Source organism: Fukomys damarensis, unplaced genomic scaffold, assembly GCF_012274545.1.
Source record: "Fukomys damarensis isolate Sample0158 unplaced genomic scaffold, DMR_v1.0_HiC HiC_scaffold_17, whole genome shotgun sequence".
Lineage (NCBI taxonomy): Eukaryota > Metazoa > Chordata > Mammalia > Rodentia > Bathyergidae > Fukomys > Fukomys damarensis.
The window spans coordinates 79,516,839-79,530,388 of NW_022900929.1; the positions used below are offsets into that span (position 1 = coordinate 79,516,839).

At 43.9% G+C, this 13,550-nt stretch overlaps 1 protein-coding gene across 1 annotated transcript in view; it reads left to right on the plus strand.

Annotated features, from left to right (window-relative positions):
• The window catches only part of Scg3 (secretogranin III), a 31,175-nt gene that overhangs the window by 5,855 nt on the left and 11,770 nt on the right, over window positions 1–13,550 (plus strand). Inside the window, exons 3-10 of the mRNA XM_010609098.3 lie at window positions 525–598; window positions 1,079–1,124; window positions 1,220–1,435; window positions 6,779–6,921; window positions 7,546–7,695; window positions 9,849–10,026; window positions 11,325–11,441; window positions 12,601–12,684. Of these exons, the coding sequence (XP_010607400.1) occupies window positions 525–598; window positions 1,079–1,124; window positions 1,220–1,435; window positions 6,779–6,921; window positions 7,546–7,695; window positions 9,849–10,026; window positions 11,325–11,441; window positions 12,601–12,684 (1,008 nt within the window). The remainder of the gene's footprint in view (window positions 1–524; window positions 599–1,078; window positions 1,125–1,219; window positions 1,436–6,778; window positions 6,922–7,545; window positions 7,696–9,848; window positions 10,027–11,324; window positions 11,442–12,600; window positions 12,685–13,550) is intronic.

Sequence of the window (13,550 nt, forward strand, 5' to 3'; positions counted from 1 at the left end):
CTCCCTGCCCGCCTCCTGTCGGCGCGAGGCCGCACCCGAGGCACAGAGCGGCCGTGGACCGGACGGTTTTAGAGCTCTTGTGTGGAAGAAGGGAGGCAGCGGCTGTTCCGTCCAAAGTGGTTGGATTTTTTTCTTTTCCTTTCTTTTCTTTTCTTTTTCTAGTTTTACAAGCTTCTCATAGTCTATTCATAGCATGTGCACCAGGAGGAAGGAGCTTCCAGTGTGCCAGCGATGCCAGTTCAAATCATGCTGGCTCTAGCGGAGGACCGCTGGAGAGCCAAGCGTTAGAACTGCACTGCATTTCTGGGCAGGGGAAAGATGCGATGCTGTTAACTCAGGAAACGCACCAGCGAAGTAGCAAGGCCACGCAGACGGCCACTGTCGCTGTGCACCTTTGGCTGGCGATCCATGTTAACAAATGTGTTTTGTGGGCATCCAAAAGTGTTTCTTCCAATAGCTGTTTTTTCTGCCCTTTTAAAAAAAGTTTCAATGAGACATGCCGTATCTTTCCGATGCATAATTAAATTTGTGTATCCTTATTCTAGACAAATCTCTACATAACAGAGAATTAAGTGCAGAAAGACCTTTGAATGAACAGGTAGGTCAAAAATAATATTGTAAATGCTATTTTGTTTTGCTTTAGTCATTATTGTGATTGTACTGTGACATTTTTGCCATTTTTAAATTTACAAACCAGAAGTTTACTTTTAAATTGACAGAAACTAGGATGGGAAGTCTAGTTCTGGTGATTCCTATGCCTTAAGAGTTGTGTTTAATGAGTTTTGTGTAATACACAGCACGAAGTGTGTGATAGCTTAGCAAGCCCAATACCACAGCCACTCTAAGTCTGCTTAATTTATCTCTTACCACTCTTCTAGGAGAAAGGAATTGACACTCACAGGGTACCTACCCTTTATTTCATCTCATTTAATCCTTATAACAATGCTTTGAGATAGGAATCATTATCCACGTTTTATTTAAAAAAAAAACTAAATCCATAGAGACTAAATCCTTTGGCTCTTATACTTGGTAGTGAAGTGATGGTTTAAAACCAGATCTGTCTCCTGTTGTTTCACAGATTGCTGAAGCGGAAGCAGACAAGCTTAAAAACATATCCCCACCAGGTAAAGAGAAATTGCATCAATATTCACTTAAATAGCACAGGTTATGAGAATCTATTCTAAAATGGATATATTGGGCTTGGGACATTTTTTTCCAGAAAACACACCAGGTGAAAGCAATTATTCTTTTGTTGATAACTTGAACCTGCTAAAGGCAATAACAGAAAAGGAAAAAATTGAGAAAGAAAAGCAATCCATAAGAAGCTCCCCATTTGATAATAAATTGAATGTGGAAGATGTCGATTCAACCAAGAATCGAAAACCGATTGATGATTATGATTCTACTAAGAGTGGATTGGATCATAAATTTCAAGGTAAATGATATCAAAAAACTTTTTGCTACCTATTTTTTCTAATTTGGAGTTTCTCATGATAGAGTCCATATTTTTAAAGTATCCTTTATACATTCATAATTTTTATTAATCAAATTGAGATAAAGCTCAGATTTACTGATAATGTGCAAAAATCTTGCTTCATAAAATCCTGAACTTTTATTTTCTCCTCAGAGGATTCTTTATTGATGCTTAAAATCTACTATCTATGTTACATTAGTAGATTCATTTAATATTTCAGTTTATTTTAGCAGTTAGCACAAACTATCAATAATTCTCAAATAATTAGATCAGTAAAACACTCCCCCAAAGTAAAATATTGCTATTTTCTTTTTAATATTTTCCTCCTAGCAATATCCTTTCTCCTTTGGTCTTCCTAACGTTTCTATGGTTTGGTATGCCTTCTGTACCCTGATATTCTTACTCACCCAGACTTTTGTGAGCTGCAGACCCATTTGTCTATGTAACCTGACATCTTGCCTTGGAAGTCTTAGATGCTCCTGAAACTTGACAAGTGCAAGATTAAACTCATGATCTCTGCCCACCTACTAGCCCTAATGTGACTGTTTGCTTGCTTGCTTGCTTGAGACAGGGTTTCGCTTTGTAGTTCAGGCTGATCTTGAACTCACTATGGAGCCCATGCTGGCCTCAAACTCACAGCAGTCTTCCTGCCTCAGCCTTCCGAGTGCTGGGTTTGCAGGTTTGTACCACTGGGTCTCAGCATGGCTCAGCATATTTTCCCCACCCCCCATACTAGAGATTGAACTCAGGACCTTGCACTTGCCAAGGACCTTGCTCCTTGCCACTGAGCTGCATCCTGGCCCAAGCATAATCTTTCTTTAGGAAATATGCTGCTATTTATACAATTTCTTAAGATAGACATCTAGAATTAAACTGTTTCTTTACTTCTGAAATTCTAATCTGCCAAATTTTATCAGCCTTACCTCCAATAGATCAGTTTATTTTCTCTACCATGGAGAAAGCTAAACAATTCCCAGTCACAACCACCCTTGCCCAGTCTCCAGTTGTGTCTCACTTGCACTGTAGCGAAAGCTTCTACAGGGCTCGCAGCAACCACTCTGCTGCTCTTCCGCCTGTACTTGATGCGGCCACCAGAGTGGCCTCTGGGATGTGCGAATGTGAGTGTGTTGTTCTTTTGCTTAAAACTGTCAGTAGATTTTCATTCCTCTTGGGACAAAACCCAAAACCCTCAAGTGGCATCCACAGTCCCTTTCATGGACTGGTTCCTGTCGGCATTTCCGGGTTCATCCAGCACGGGTGATCTGACAGAAACGTGCCTCCTTTCTTTTGTGGCATTGAATGCAGTTTGTAACTTCACATTTGTGAATGTAGCTTCCTGTGATGAATGTCTTTCTAAAAACTAAATCCCCAAATTCCCAAGAACAGAAGCATTACGGCCCAGTGCCTGCGTGCTCATGAATTCACTGAGCAACTTTGTGAATGAATGGGAAAGAATACCTGAGAAATTAGTGAAGTGCTGTACCTTGGCACTGAGCAGGAGAGCTGTTTCCATCCTGCAGACCAGTGCTTCGGAGTGAGTATAGAAGAAATTTTATGTCTTGATTTTGTTCCATAGCAATGAGAGAATCATGGTGATTATTTCTGATTGCCAGAAAACAACACAGTCAGTGAAATCTGACTTTCCTAGGCCATCGCGGCCTGAGGAGCATTCAGAAGTGTTTGGTACATCTGTAGAGTGGCGTGGGGCACTGGTATGTTGCCATGTGTCCTGATTTATGCTACTTGAGGACTTTGTGGGGGGCGTTGAGGAAATCTCAAGGACTTCAGGCTGACCTTGACCTCACTGTGTAGCCTAGGCTGGCCTCAAACTCATGGCAATCTTCCTACCTCAGCCTCCCCAGTGCTGGGATTACAAGCGTGTGCCACCAGCCCAGTTTAGCAATATTTTTAAAAATCATGAATTCTACTTTTTAACCTAAAATACTGGGATTAGAAATAGACACCAGGTGTAACTGCATTCAAAACAGATTTAAGCACTTTGACCAAATTGACCTTTTGGTTTAGTAAAATAAACAATCTACTGCTTGACTGGATTGATCATTGCCAGCTATCCATCCTGGCAGGGACTTGGATTGTTTATGATTTTACCTCTAACTTGAACAACTGATTTTTAAATCGTCCAACATTTCATACCATCTCAAGTAGGCTTGGAAATGCCAAGTGCTAGTCCAGACGGCTTTTGTCATCCAGTTTTTTGTTTGTTTGTTTTTGAAACAGGGCATCACTTTGTAGTTCAGGCTGGCCTCAAACTCATGGCAGTCCTCCTGTTTCTGCCTCCCAAGTGCTGAGATTACAGGGGTGAGCCACCATACCCGGCTGGGTGGCTTTAAGTTTATGGGTGAGCTTCTAGTCTCCCCTTGTGGCTTAGAAGTCTAGAATAAGAGGGATTGGAGTCAAAGGTGAATGGGATTCAGGGGCAGGCAGACTTCATCTGGAAGGCTGGGTGATGTTCCCAGACCTAAATACACCTTTAGGAATCCTCAAAAGAGCCTTGTCCCATGGGCCCATCCATTCTTGCAGTATTTTCTGCGGCATGCATGGCTCAGGATTTTTCCAGGTTTCTTTTACATGATGGTTCTTTGGGGCTCCTTTGTTTATCTGTATTAGTTAGGGCTCTCTAGAGGAACAGAATCAAGATAAAATGTATGTATGGTGAAATCAGAAGAATCGTAGTGGCTATCTGCTGGATCAGAGAGGTAAGAATCCCAGATGGCTATCCGTGCACTGGCAGCTCAAGGCTGAAGGCCTGGAAGGTCACTGCAGTCGCCATGCGCGTTGGAAAGCAGAAGAGTCTGCACTAGAAGGTTGATGAGTCGGTGCTGGAAGACTGAAGGAACTAAAGACCAACATCCAAAGGCAGTAGCGGAGACTAGCGCTCCTCTGAAGAGAAAGGAAGCACTTCTTTCCTTTTTTATTCTGTCCAGACTTCGAGCCTACTGGCTGGTGTCACACACATCCACAGTGGGCCTTTCCCCCTCAATTTGCAGCCTACCTATCAATCATCCACAGACATACCTGAAATTCACTGACCTGTAGATGGTTCTTGAGTCAAGTTGACTTCTCACAATTGACAATCCCAACATTTATCATATAGTTACTGCTTCAGATTGTGAACTAGATAGTGAGCTCTGTGCAGTCAAGAACTATCCCTGACCTAGATTAAGACTTTAATAAAAAAATTATGGAGCAAAAGAATTCCAAGTATTATATTAGCTTCTGGGGATTCAGAATATAAGTGAGCAGATAATGAGTTGGAATGCAGCCTTTTGTCGTCCAATCAAGATGTCATGGCTGCTTAATGACAGGAATGGCTTCTTTCTGAGGGCAGACGGAGGGTGAATACCCTTTGCTGGGGTAATTATGAGTTATTCTTTTTGTTGTTGTTTTTACTGGGAATCAAACTTGGGTCCTTATGCTTGCAAGGCAGGCAGCAGAACCACTGAGCTAAATCCCTGGCCTCATTATGCATTATTGTGTAATAGCAGAATAGAGGAAGGCACTGTGGGTTCCTCTGTCCATTTTAGAAGTGCCAGGGGAAGCTGGTAGAAGGGAAAGCACTATGGCTAAGGGCTCCATTATTAACCCCATGTGGAAATATCTGCCCTGAGAAACTGAGGTTCCTGCCACCAGAGGACACACAGTGCAGTGTATTTCTAACACTCCCTGTTGTGAACTAAATGAACTGAGAAAGTCATCACAATTATTTTCCAGCTGTGGGCAATCGAGATTTCCTTTTTCTGATCCTGAGGGATCAGGGGATGAGACAAATTCTTCTGCCTCTGCATGGACCAAGGTTGTATGTGTTTCCAAGAGCCTGGCTCGCAGCCCACAAATGGAAAAACTCAGACCTACATGCTAGTCAGTCTCTGCTCCTGGAAAACAGGCAATAAGCCCAATTTCCAGAAACCTAGGAGGGGGACTATTTTATGGGTTTTTTCACCCCTTTGGCTCTTCTCTGCTTCTTTGGCACTCTGGTTCTTGGGGCTTTCGGGGCTCCTATCTCTGCAGTTATGCACCACATAAAATTTGCCATTCTCTATGTGTGACTAGCCCATTTGTTTACTTGAGCTTCTTCCCAAGGTATCTTCCTAGAGGCTGCGAATGCCACCATTTCCACAGAGTCTGAAGAAAGGCCACAGGAGAAATTTTTTGTCCAAATCCCCAAAAGGCTTGAAGAAAAGGGCACAATCAATCAGGGTGGAAATACAAAAGTGTTCTTTTTTTTGAATGAATATGATGAGAATTATTTGGGCAAAGTCTGGCCAGATATTCAATTTCTACTTTCTCTAGAAGATAACTATAGTTTATTTCAAAATCCAAATCTACTATACAGAATTATAGCACTGTACTTGCTTTCGTATAGAACTGTAAGACTCAAAGGTAATTTTTCATCTTATGTCAACCAATCCTCACAAAATCCCATGAAATTAGGATATTTTCAGGCTTCAATTCTGGCCCTTTCGATCTTCCTGAAGGTGGCAGGGAGACTCAAGTGCCTCGCACATTGGATCTCGTCAAGGTGAGAAGACTTAACAGAGTCCTGGGGGCTCCCCATGGAGGGTGTACAAAGCTCCATGGCCCAACCCTTCCTCGGGGTCTGAAGTGCTGCTGCCACATGCATCCCACTAAAGCTGAGGAAGCATCCTTGCATCCTTCTCTGCAAAGATTCACATATTGCTTTGTGCAGATCTGTTGCTCCAATTCAGGCTTATAAAATCAATTCCCCATTTTCTTATGATTGGGACTTGTCATGTTAAGCTTACCTTACATGAAGATAACTCTGACCTGTGTTCAATTAGAAGTAAATATTTACCCCGGGTAAGTAATAAAAATCTTCTGTTTACACTGTGGCTCTGCATGTGAGGCTGATTCCCCCACCCCTAACCCAGGGACTTGTCTGCAGAGGGAAGACAAGAAGACGTGTCACCCACCTACCCCGAGTGCAGAAGTAGAATGTGAAATTGTATATTACAACAAATCGAATAATTTAATATGTTATATTTGAATAATATGGTATATAAATATAGCATATTGTGTATATAAAAAGTATTGTTTCATTATTGGTGATAATAATAAATGGAGAGGTATTTTGTGCTGTCTTTAGCTTTTACAGCCACTTAAGCTTCTGGAATTTCCATTGTCATCTGGGTTGTTTGCCTGCAGCCCAATTTTGTTTCAAACCAAGAGTTTATGCAGGCTGAGGATCACCATAAATATGTCACAAACATATTTGAGTGGAAAAGCCAGGCATGGATGATAATACACTGTGGTTGTTCTGCCTAGATGACCCAGATGGCCTTCATCAACTGGATGGGACCCCTTTAACTGCTGATGACATTGTCCATAAGATCGCTACCAGGATTTATGAGGAGAATGACAGAGGAGTGTTCGACAAGATTGTTTCTAAACTGTTGAATCTTGGCCTAGTAAGTAGGGAGCCAGGTAACCTGACCTCAACTCAAGCACCCAGATGTTCATAACACATTTACTTTGTTCTATAAGAGTAGGCTACTCTTGAGGGCTGTATAGTTTACCAGAAAAACTAGATGAGCACACAAGCCCACGCCCAGGCATCCCACAGACCAGAGAGTGCACCTGGGTAAGGAGAGGCTTCCCACGAAGAGGAGTTTGAGGGATCTCAGAAGGGCAGCTGGCATGTCCCTGGCAAGATAGAAGATATATGTGGCAATAAAGGGAAACAGGAACAATGGCAGGTGATGTGTGTAAGAAACTCAGCAATCTAACATTACCCAGCCACAGCCTAGCCGACCAGCCCGACAGGTGTAGGAAGATGTTAACTTTACAGAGTGCCACGCTGGCCCAACCCGGGGCCATGGAGGAGAAGCTCCTGAGCTGTCTTTCAAAGTAAGCTCCCTTCGTTTCCACAGGCAGGTTGACAGCCCCAAGCCAGCGTGTGACACAGGCATGGGATTCTCCAGAAAGATTCCAAAGAGTCCTAAATGTGTACATTCAGTACAGAGCTTAGTGTAACTTTTCTTAATCACAAGCATGAGAATAGCAGTTATATATGTATTTCCCCTTTGTAATAGATCACAGAAAGCCAGGCACACACGCTGGAAGATGAAGTAGCAGAAGCTTTACAAAAATTAATTTCAAAAGAAGCCAACAATTATGAAGAGGAGCTCAATAAATCCACAAGCAGGACAGAGAACCAGGCTGGCAAAACACCAGGGAGAGTGGTATGTGTATGTGTGTTACGGCTTGTATAAATGTGCATGTGCACGTGCATGTGTGCACGTGTGTGTGTGTGTGTGTGTGTATAATTAGTACCTTACTTGATGCCAAAGAAAGTTTGGAGCATGCAGCATGTTAGTCCACTTGAAATATGTATTCGTAAAACACCAGTAAGGTAAAAGATGTGTACTCCACTGTGGAAATAATTTGGAGGTTACATTTCCTAGTGTATTATATAGTAAAGGTTACCTGTTATGCCACACTGTAGAAACACTTAGTATGTGAAATAACCATATCACATCATAACAGCTGTGGACTGGAGCCAACCCCACAAAGCTCTCCTGGAATTCAGTTTCCATTTGCAGTCAGTGCTGTCCATTTTCCTTGGCACTGACCAACCGATGAGATCTTTGCCCGCTCCATGAATTCTCGCCAGCCCTGGGGAGATATCCAACTCCTTGCCTCTCTGGTTTTCCTGAACCCTGGTCCTCCTCTCCTCCAGCAGCCGATTTCCAATTAAAGCAGGAGAACAGTCTTGGGGTTCTGTATTAGAGAGGCTGCAAAATAGAAATCAGGTCTGTTTTTTCACCAGCTAGCCTAAAAACTCTCTCTACTTTCAGTCCCCACTGCAATCTTTTTAAACAGCTTTTAACCATCTACTCTGTCTAAAAAAACCCCACACTTTGTAGATTTATCAAAGAACTCATGACTCAAGCTTATGGCTCTGAAACGAAACTGAGGCAGCTATTTTCATGACCTTGCTTGCATCGCCTCTCTGTTGAGTGCCACCTGTGTACCGAGCACTGGAGATGTGTGCTCATTTCCAAGGGTGGCTGCCCGACTTCGCAAAGGTACTGGTCTGGGGAGGGGCGTGCAGTCCTCAAACAGCCCTCATTTCCACCACGACAGCATTCGAGGCCTCCTAGAGAGGAATCTGTGCTGCCCAGGCAGGTGACCGAGCTTGGAGCCAGCATGTGAACACGAGGGGCAGCAGGCAGTGTGGGCAGCCTAGGTACCAAGCAGTGCAGCGCTGACACAGGAAGACAGAGGAAGGAACGAGGCCAGGAAAGCCATGGCAAACATCAGAAGATTGTGTTGTAATTTATAAAGAAAAGAGGTTTATTTAGCTTGCGGTTCTAAGGCTGGAAGGTTCGAGCCTTGTGCTGTTCCCCACTCACGGTGGAAACACAGAGGGCACAAGTGTGCGAGGGGCTGCTGGCTTGCTGGAGGACCGCTGGCTCGGGCAGCTGCTGGCCCATTCCCAGGAGCTGATTGGGCGCCCCAAGCACTGCCCGCGCCCAGGAGAGACATCACCACTCCCAGCCGGGGTACAGCCTGTAGGCAAGAGTTTCGGCAGACAAACCCAAACTGCATCTCAGCCAGAGCAGATTTTAAGCCAAGCCATTTCGGGGTAGACTGTCAAAAATGTAACTCTGGCTACCATGCAGAAAATGAGCGTCCAGGAGAGATTTGAGAGGGATGGGGAGCCAGTTAGAAAGAGAGAGATGAAGGCTGCTGGGAGTAGAGTGGGTAGAGACCTGGGTGAGGGGTCAGGGTGGGGAGAAAAAGAGAGAAAGAGCGAGAGGGAGAGATTTGCTGTGGCGTTGGGAAGTAGGACCAACAAAGCCACGGTGGAATAGATGGAAAGGAAGAAGAAGAGATGTAGGAAAAGCTCAGATTCCCATCTGGTCCGTGGAATGGCAAATGGACCATCCCTAAGGCGGGGAACAACGAACAAAATCAGATCTTGAAGAAAAAAATATTATACACCCATCCAGACAGCTGCTAAAATCTTACCCAGAAGTCCCTGGTGTGACCACCTGCTGCTGGGTGTGTGTCCTACGAGCTCCCCAGCTGCCCTGGGCAGAGGTGTGATCCTCAGCTGTCTTCCTCAGAGAGGCAGTTGGTGAGGAGCGACGTGCGGGAGCACCAGTGTCGCTTGTCTGTCCTCTCTGAGCAGAGCTGGGGCCTCTGGGGTCCTCCAGGCAGAGCACTTTTCTGTGGGTGCCGGTGGCTTTTCTGCAGATTTGCACTGCCCAGGAGAGGGGATTCCTGCCCTCACATTAAGGACACTGCGGAGAAAGGAATTGAGCTAGTGTTTCATGAGTTCTAATCAGATGCTTACTTTTATTGATTTTTTTCCCCTCCCTTACTGGAGACTCCGAAGGCAATAGTGCAAAATGGTTTTACAAATGGAGAAAGTGATGAAACCGTATCCAATACGTTGACGTTGGCGAATGGCTTGGAAAGGAGAACCAAAACCTACAGCGAGGAGAACTTTGAGGAGCTCCAGTACTTCCCAAATTTCTACGCACTGCTGCAAAGCATCGATTCAGGTAAGCTCTGTGTTTTCTGACTGTGTGGAACAGACATCATCATGCTAGGAAGTGTGTTGGCTGGGTTTTCTTCCTGTCTTCAGTTTCCGAATACAATCACCAATGCCACACACTGCAGCCATGGGGAAAAATCATTCACACCTGTTTTTCAAAAGAAGTATCCTGGTCATGGGAATGCTAGAAAAGGGTAATCAGGAAAGGTGGAGTTGCTGGACGATGCAATCTTTTTGCTCACAGAGCGTCTATTTATTTGTTCAGCAAACAGTGAACATCTGCAGCATATGAGGGATAGGGAAGGGATGTCGTGCAGATAGGGGATGAACCAGACAGTGTTCCACCCCAAAGCAGTGAGCCTCAGCACCCTCTGCAACTCCTTTTTGTTCAGCTTTATTGGGGTATCATGGGCAAAAGCTGTAAATAAATTGATATTTAATCTGTGGATATTCATTGTGAAATGATCATGATAATCAGGCTAATCAGCATACCCACTGCCTTACCTAGGAACCTCCTCCTCCTCCTCCTCTGCCTCCTCCTCCTCCTTTTTTTTTCTCTTCCTGCTGTGACAACACTTAAGATCTACCCTCCAACAAACTGCAAGCACACTGTTCAGTACTGCTAAGGACAGCCACCATGCTGTCTGTCTCCACACGTTTTCCTCTTGTATAATAGAAACTAACATTTCCTCTCCTCCTCTTCCCCAGCCTTGGCAGCTTCCCTGCTCCCTGCTTCTGTGAGTTTGGCTCTCAGATTCCGAGTACAGTTGGCTGTCAGCATCCACAGAGGACTGGTCCACCTCTCCCTCAAATACCCACATCTTCACGCGCTTGAGTTCTTGACAGGAAATTATGCAATATACTTGCAGGACCCACGCACATCCACCTATGTGCTTGAAATCATCTCTAGGTTCCTTGTAAACCCAACACAGTGTAAATGTTACCAAAATGGTTGTTACACTGTATTGCTTGTGGAACAGAGAGGAGAAAACATCATGCTCAGTAAAGATGCATTTTTTTCCCTTGAATATTTTCAGTCCCTGCATATGGCATCCACAGATGCAAGGGCCAACTCTTGCTGGGATCAAGAAGGGTGTCTGTCGATGTCGGACTTATTCCCCTGAGCAACAGGTTTTCTAGGTTCATCTGCACTGTGTGTGTAATGGGGGAATCAAATATAAATTAAATATAAGTGGTTTTAGCTATAAAGGTAAGGAGAAATAGTTTAATAAGATGCTGTATTGGTACAAAAGATGAAGCTATTCTCCACTAATTTTCTTTAAATGAATTTGTCCTTTTCTGTAGAAAAAGAGGCAAAAGAGAAGGAAACGCTGATTACTGTCATGAAAACTCTGATTGACTTTGTGAAGATGATGGTCAAGTACGGCACGATCTCGCCAGAGGAAGGTGTTGCCTACCTTGGTGAGAATCCCATCTACTCTGTTCTTACTGTGATGGTGTTCGTTGTTCAAAGTCAATTAGGGATTTGGCAAAACGTCTTCAGTCATTTGCTAATTGGTGCCCAAGCAGCCCAAATCACCTGAGTAACCAGAATTACCCAGTGTAATGATGAATGCAAATGAAATTAGCCAGAAGTCCTCAACTCTGTCTTTCCAGATCTAACTTGAGTATAACCATTTCTCATTTGTTGTATTTAATATTATTAACATTTTCTAATAACTTCCATAATAGTAATATGATTAAAATTTAACTCAATTTTGTTCCATTGTTTGGAAGGTTGGGACTAAGAGTCCTGATTGGACTTTGGGCTCTTGGCTCCAGGTCATGTGGGAGGCATTGAGTCTTGGGGCCTCACTTGCTGCATCCATCCCTGCTTGTTTTTTGTGGGGTTTTTTGGTACCGGGGATTGAACTCAGGACCTTATGCTGGCAAGGCAGGTGGAAGCACCACTGAGCTAAATCCCTGGTCCTGAAGGACTCTGTTATCTCTAGTAAGGTTATAAAAGACCAAAGCTGGCCCAACACCTGTAAGAGCATCTCTTCCCAAAAGCGCTAGACTGCCTCTCATTGGCCTGGATGGAGTCATGTGCTCCTTTCTGAACCAATCACTGTAGCCCAGAATCAGGGACCATCCTGACGAGTCAGCCCAGGACCACTCAGCCACGCTGGAGCTGATGTTGAGAGTGACAGAGGTGGGGCTGGGGATTTAGCCTAGTGGTTCCACCACCTGCCTCACAAGCATAAGGTCCCGAGTTCAATCCCTGGTACAAAAAAAAAAAGAGAGAGAGAGAGAATGACAGAGGGTTGGGTGCCCTGATCATAGGTGCTGCGTAGGTCAAAGCACAGGCATCCACTCTAGGTGACAACCCCGGAAGTATCCTGGCCGTGGCCAAGGAGATGTAGAAGGGACTTCTGCAGTTAACCTAATGACCTTGGATTATGTATCTGTCTATCCCAGAGTCCAGGATTCCTAGAAATTAAATCCAGGCCAGAGCACATTGCTAGCAGCAATAATATTTTGGAATTGCTAGTGTGGTATTTCTGATAAGATTTAAACATTTTTAGTACAAAGTTTGATAATATCTCTTAGGAAATGATATTCCTTCCCTTCATTCCTCCAGAAAACTTGGATGAAACAATTGCTCTTCAGACAAGGAACAAACTAGAAAAAAATGCTACTGACAATAAAAGCAAGCTTTTCCCAGGTAAGATTTGCTTAACTGTTTTTTCAGTTTTTAGAGGAATAATCTTATGATAGAAATAATAACTGTCAATAAATATTAATAAGAATTTAAAATATCAGAGTTTTAATATTTCAGACTGAACAGTGGGATTAAGTAGATATAACCTTACTGTGTGGTCTGTCTTGGCATAGAAATCTGACACCCACAACCTCAAGGAGGAGAGATTTATTTTGACTCACAGTTTCAGAGGGTTTGGTCCATGTCGGCTGCTCCAAGGCAGAAACATCGTGGCAGAAGGGCATAGTGAAGGAAGCTGCTCAACCCATGGCATCTGGGAAACAGGGAGCAAGGCAAAGGTACCAGAGAAAAAGGAGCCAGGGCCTAGCTGTGGTCCCCAAGGCCATGCCCCACGAGCCACCCAGACACACCCAGAAGTGTGCATTACTAATCCCATCTTGTAGGCTTCTCTCAAACTGATGGAGTTGACAGTCAAGATTAACCACCACAGTGTGGAAAAGGCTATATCACAGAACCAGCTGCCCCTCCCTAATCCTCTGTCCATTTCCCGTAGTCCCTACCCTCTGGTGTGGTCTGTGCCACTATGTAGTATGATGCGCCCCCTTCTCTTGGTTTCTTTAGTTCTGCATCTCCAGCTACAACCCTGCTCAGCACCACTCAACTGTGGGAAGAAACTTCCTTTCAAGGGGGTAGTGGAGTGAAAGAGAATAGATTGCAAATTGTTCTGCTGTAATTATTGTCCTTATCAGGAAAATTATACACATATCCTTGATAATGTTTTAGAGCCCTTTAAAATAATGGTTTCATACCTTCCATTATGATAAAAGCAAGGAACAAAATTGTTATCACAACTATGAAAAAGTTTTATA